Source organism: Spinacia oleracea, chromosome 1, assembly GCF_020520425.1.
Source record: "Spinacia oleracea cultivar Varoflay chromosome 1, BTI_SOV_V1, whole genome shotgun sequence".
NCBI lineage: Eukaryota > Viridiplantae > Streptophyta > Magnoliopsida > Caryophyllales > Amaranthaceae > Spinacia > Spinacia oleracea.
In genome coordinates, this window is record NC_079487.1 from 18,640,467 (window position 1) to 18,644,642 (window position 4,176).

The following is a 4,176-nucleotide window of genomic DNA, read 5'->3' on the forward strand; positions in this document are numbered from 1 at the left end:
AATTCTCAACCCACATTAAAAACTGATCATAGCCCGTTAATCACCTTGCAGGCTCCGAATCGATACCGGATGAACGTTAGTTGATGTGGACTTGGATACTGAGTTTTCAGAAATGTTTTTGGTGTATGTAACCTTTAGTTTCAAGGATTTCCATGGTTTAGCTTACTTTTTTCGGAACAAAAGTTATTAGAACTCGTACAATAGCTCTTGCGGAAAAGTTAGTTTAGTAGCAGACTATGGCGTCCATTGACAGAGAAACTCCGAAATAGACAAATACATATTCATTACAGTGTGTCAAAGCAACTTGTCCATGGTGCCGAGGGGTAAACGGGTAAAAATAAAAACTAAAACCACAGAATATCACAGCCACCATAAAATGTACTGTGTCTTACATTTGTAATCATAATCTTTTCAAACTCTTCTTTCTCGCATCAATCTTCTTTTTCTCTGCTTGAACACCTTTCTTTTGCGTTATAGGTGCTGCAGCAGCTGCTGGCATTGTGGTTGAAGATCCAACAGCTCCGCTCTCATTTGATTGCGGAGCAGAAGCAACACTACCCACACCCGCAGGCTGATCTTCAAGGCTTGTTGCCTTGTTGCTAGCCGTTGTTGGATTCCCAGTACTTGCTGCTAATGTGTTTTTCTGATCAGCATTTTGAGCTGAACTGTTGTTTCTCTTGTCAACATTCAAAGCCGTGGTTGACTCAGAAATAGCTCCATGCTTTAGCTTGGATTTTGGCTTCGCATGAATTCCTGTATACAATCTGCCAAAAACCACCAACATGGATTCATCAGAGAAGCACTTCTACTACTCATCTCGAACTTCTTTCACAGTTTCCTTCTAAGGTAGTCCCTTAAAGAATTTCGCACTTGGATAAAAATTAAATTAACAAATACATATTTTCTATGTTCTCTTTTAGTTGCAAAGTTTGGGTTTTCACGCTTGCTAACATAAGTTCAACCCTTTATATCTTTAATTGATATTAAAAATTGAGACAAATCTAACAAGATCTCATATGACTATATTTTGCCTCACATAAAAGCCACCAAATAGAGTCAAGCGAAAGTTTGTGAATATTGCCAAAGTCAAAACGTAGCAACTATTAGTGAACGGAGTAAGTATATCTTCCCATCTCCATATCACATCATGGTATCAACCCTTTTCCTCTCTTCAGACCAACACTTCCACCTTTTTTTTCTCTCTAATCTCTATCCACTTCCAAATTTGCAACAATCCTACATGCATAAAATTTGGGGACCAAGGCATATTTTTCTCTACACAACATTCCAAAATCAAAGCTGTGAAAGAAAAAGTAACTCACCTAGCGAGCCTGGCATACTCCTCATAGTTTTCAAGTAGCATCTTGCCAGCTTGCTCATTCAAGGCAGATTCCGGAAATGGTTCTATAAGTAAACATCTTATGACCTGTTTTCAAGGAAATAATTACAACACCCAAGTTGGTTAAGAATTACACTAAGTTTGGAAGCGAAAAAAAAGGAAGTGAAGTCAGCATCAGAACGAACCAAAAGAACATGTCGCAATCCCAGAGTTGGGTTCCAATCCTTTTTCAAAGTGTTCACACAAATTTCACCGTTATTTGCGATATTTGGATGGAAAATCTTGGTAAGGAAATAACCTGCAATCAGTAAAATTAATTGTTATTTCTACATCATAGTGTATAGTTTCTTTAAACAAAGATTTTTAATTACAAATCAGACGCAATGTAGAAAGTGGACCATGGTGCACAGCGAGAATGGTGCACCTTAAGAACACAAGTACATATTAAAAGAACATTACCTTAAGCAAAAGAATATGAATATATTTATTATTTATACTTTTAATAAAAAGTAAACTAATACGAAGTATATAATTTTTTAGAAAAAAAGTGAAATATCAAATAATATATCACATATTCTTTTGTCACTAGGTCATGTTCTTTTGCTTGTACACATATGTTCTTTTGGTGCACCATATTTATTGTGCACGAATTGCAGATCAGATTCCGACCGACAGCAAACAAATAGGCCAATCAATAAATGGATTCAACATTTTGTTTTCAATAATGTAAAAGGCACAGAATATTTGAACATAATCAGGCTTTTAATGTAAAGATTGTAACAGTAACCATTGCAATTTGGGGGAAGAATTATATCCATAGAGGCATGATCATAGATGCATTAGACAACGGTTGAAAGGAACCCAAAATATACAACTGAAAAGAAATTATCACCTTTGGGAGGGGTATGGGGAAAGTCGCTTGACAATATCAACTTCATGCGGAAGACACCATTTTCATATGGGGTCCCAGCTGCAAAAGTTCAGAAAGTTACAGAAGTTTGAAGTAAAATGGTTTGTTCAGTGAATCTCCAAGAAGATAGAAAGAAAGGGAAACACACCAGGGCCATCTATATCGGCAAATATGGTTGTGAAATCATCATCATTAACTCCAACTTTGATTCCTTCCGGAGGTATTTCATCAAGACTTTTTAACTCTTTTGCAAGCTGCTTAATAACATTTGGCGGAAGATTTTCATTTGTAGCCTACATTTAAAGAGAAGAAAATAAATCATACTTGGCTACACAACCATATTAGAAGATGATTACGAATATCCCTAAGCTTAAGCATAATATCAAACAGTCCAGAGATATTAAGGCTTGACCATTTACTCCATAAGCTTACTAAAGGCTTTGTTCTTTTTCACCTGGTCTAGTCTGGTCTAATTTTTCTGATTTCGAATATGAATATTTCATGGGAGTGGTTTTTGCTTTTTCTGGTATTGTCTAGTCTGATCTAATAAGTCACAAGAATAAGACGAATAATAAGTAACAAAAATAGTCTAATTTTTCTAGTCTGATCTAATAAATCACAAGAATAAGGCGAATAATAAGTCACAAGAATAATCTAATTTTTCTAGTGTGATCTAATAAGTCACAAGAACAAGGCGAAGAGAACAAAGCCAAAGTTACCATAGAGGCAGATTATTTATGGCAAGTCGCTTTGATCTGTAGCTTTCACCTGACTCTATGAAGCTCCAACAACCACTATTGCAGAGGCGAGGGGCTTCGAGCAGGAGTATATTATCTGCATAAATAGAGCAAGTTTTGATCATTTTTCTCATTCCAGAACGCAATAAATACAGTATCATAATGTGCGCATTTTTATTCACACTAGCACGAATGCCTGACATAATCACATAAGGTGTATATATCTGCATAAATAGAACAAGTTTGGATCATTTTCTAATAAGGTGTTCTTTAATATGTTATTCAATTAACCTCAAGGCCTTCTTCTCCTTTATATAGATAATATACACTGTAAGAACTGAAACTTCCTTGACCTGACCCAGAAATCCCAAAACCCAGAAACCCCAATTCAAATTCATGAAAAAAACCTCCCAGATTGAAATTATATCACAACCCCCAAAAGGCCAAAACCCAGAAATCCCAATTCAGAAACGGAGTACATTCAATCACAACCTCAAATTGAAACTAAATCACAACCCTAAAGAACCATAAATCACAAAAAAGATGCTAGCTTTCCACTCAAACATCAATTCAGAGAAAATTTAGCATCACATCACATGTCAACAAACACCAAATATGCAATCAAAGAAATAAGAAACGCCCCCCCAATTTTTTTTAAAAAATTCAGCATCACTAGTTATATTTCTAACTACTTAAACCTTACAAGAAATTAAATGAATTACCCAACCAATCAAAAAAATGAGAACAAACCCAGATGAAAATCTTGAATCAAAAGAAGAAACCTTAAAGTTCAAAAGTTTGTGTCAAAAAAGGGAGAAAAATTCACACCTTATCTGAGTGCACAGTCAAAGAGAGAGAGATTGAGAGAAAGAAAGAGTGAGGCTCCTTCAAAATAATGGAAGTAAAATTATTTCTTTCACCAAACAAGAATCGGAGAAATTGGAAAAATCGAAGGATGGATGAATAAATAGATGAAGACATGTGGGACCAGCATAACGTTAACAATTTATTTATTTATACTATAATCACTTTAACAAATATTATACCATATTGTATTTGTTACTGTTCAACCAATTATCTGTTGGTTCAGTGGTGATTGGGGCTGAACTTATTAGGTAAAACAATAATTGAGGGGACCTATCGACCCAAAACTCACGAATCGGATGTTAAAAAAAAAAAAAAACTTTGTC

General features: G+C 35.2%; 1 protein-coding gene across 1 annotated transcript; it reads right to left on the reverse strand.

Annotated features, from left to right (window-relative positions):
- Nucleotides 1-266: 266 nt before the first annotated feature.
- LOC110800630 (ubiquitin-conjugating enzyme E2 22-like) lies at nucleotides 267-3,972 on the reverse strand. Its single transcript, XM_022005941.2, has 7 exons — nucleotides 3,815-3,972; nucleotides 2,969-3,083; nucleotides 2,398-2,542; nucleotides 2,232-2,309; nucleotides 1,525-1,637; nucleotides 1,323-1,426; nucleotides 267-764 (listed from the first exon to the last, which is right to left on the reverse strand). Exons 2-7 carry the CDS (start codon nucleotides 2,969-2,971, stop codon nucleotides 401-403), a joined length of 807 nt encoding a protein of 268 aa, XP_021861633.1. The 5' UTR covers nucleotides 2,972-3,083; nucleotides 3,815-3,972; the 3' UTR covers nucleotides 267-400.
- Nucleotides 3,973-4,176: the final 204 nt, after the last annotated feature.

What these genes read in the sequence shown, in the direction of transcription:
- LOC110800630 (XM_022005941.2), bottom strand. An exon ending in GATTGCGACATGTTCTTTTG is followed by an intron (nt 1,427 to 1,524) that starts GTTCGTTCTGAT and finishes CCTTGAAAACAG; the next exon opens with GTCATAAGATGTTTACTTAT. An exon ending in GAGTATGCCAGGCTCGCTAG is followed by an intron (nt 765 to 1,322) that starts GTGAGTTACTTT and finishes GGTTTTTGGCAG; the next exon opens with ATTGTATACAGGAATTCATG.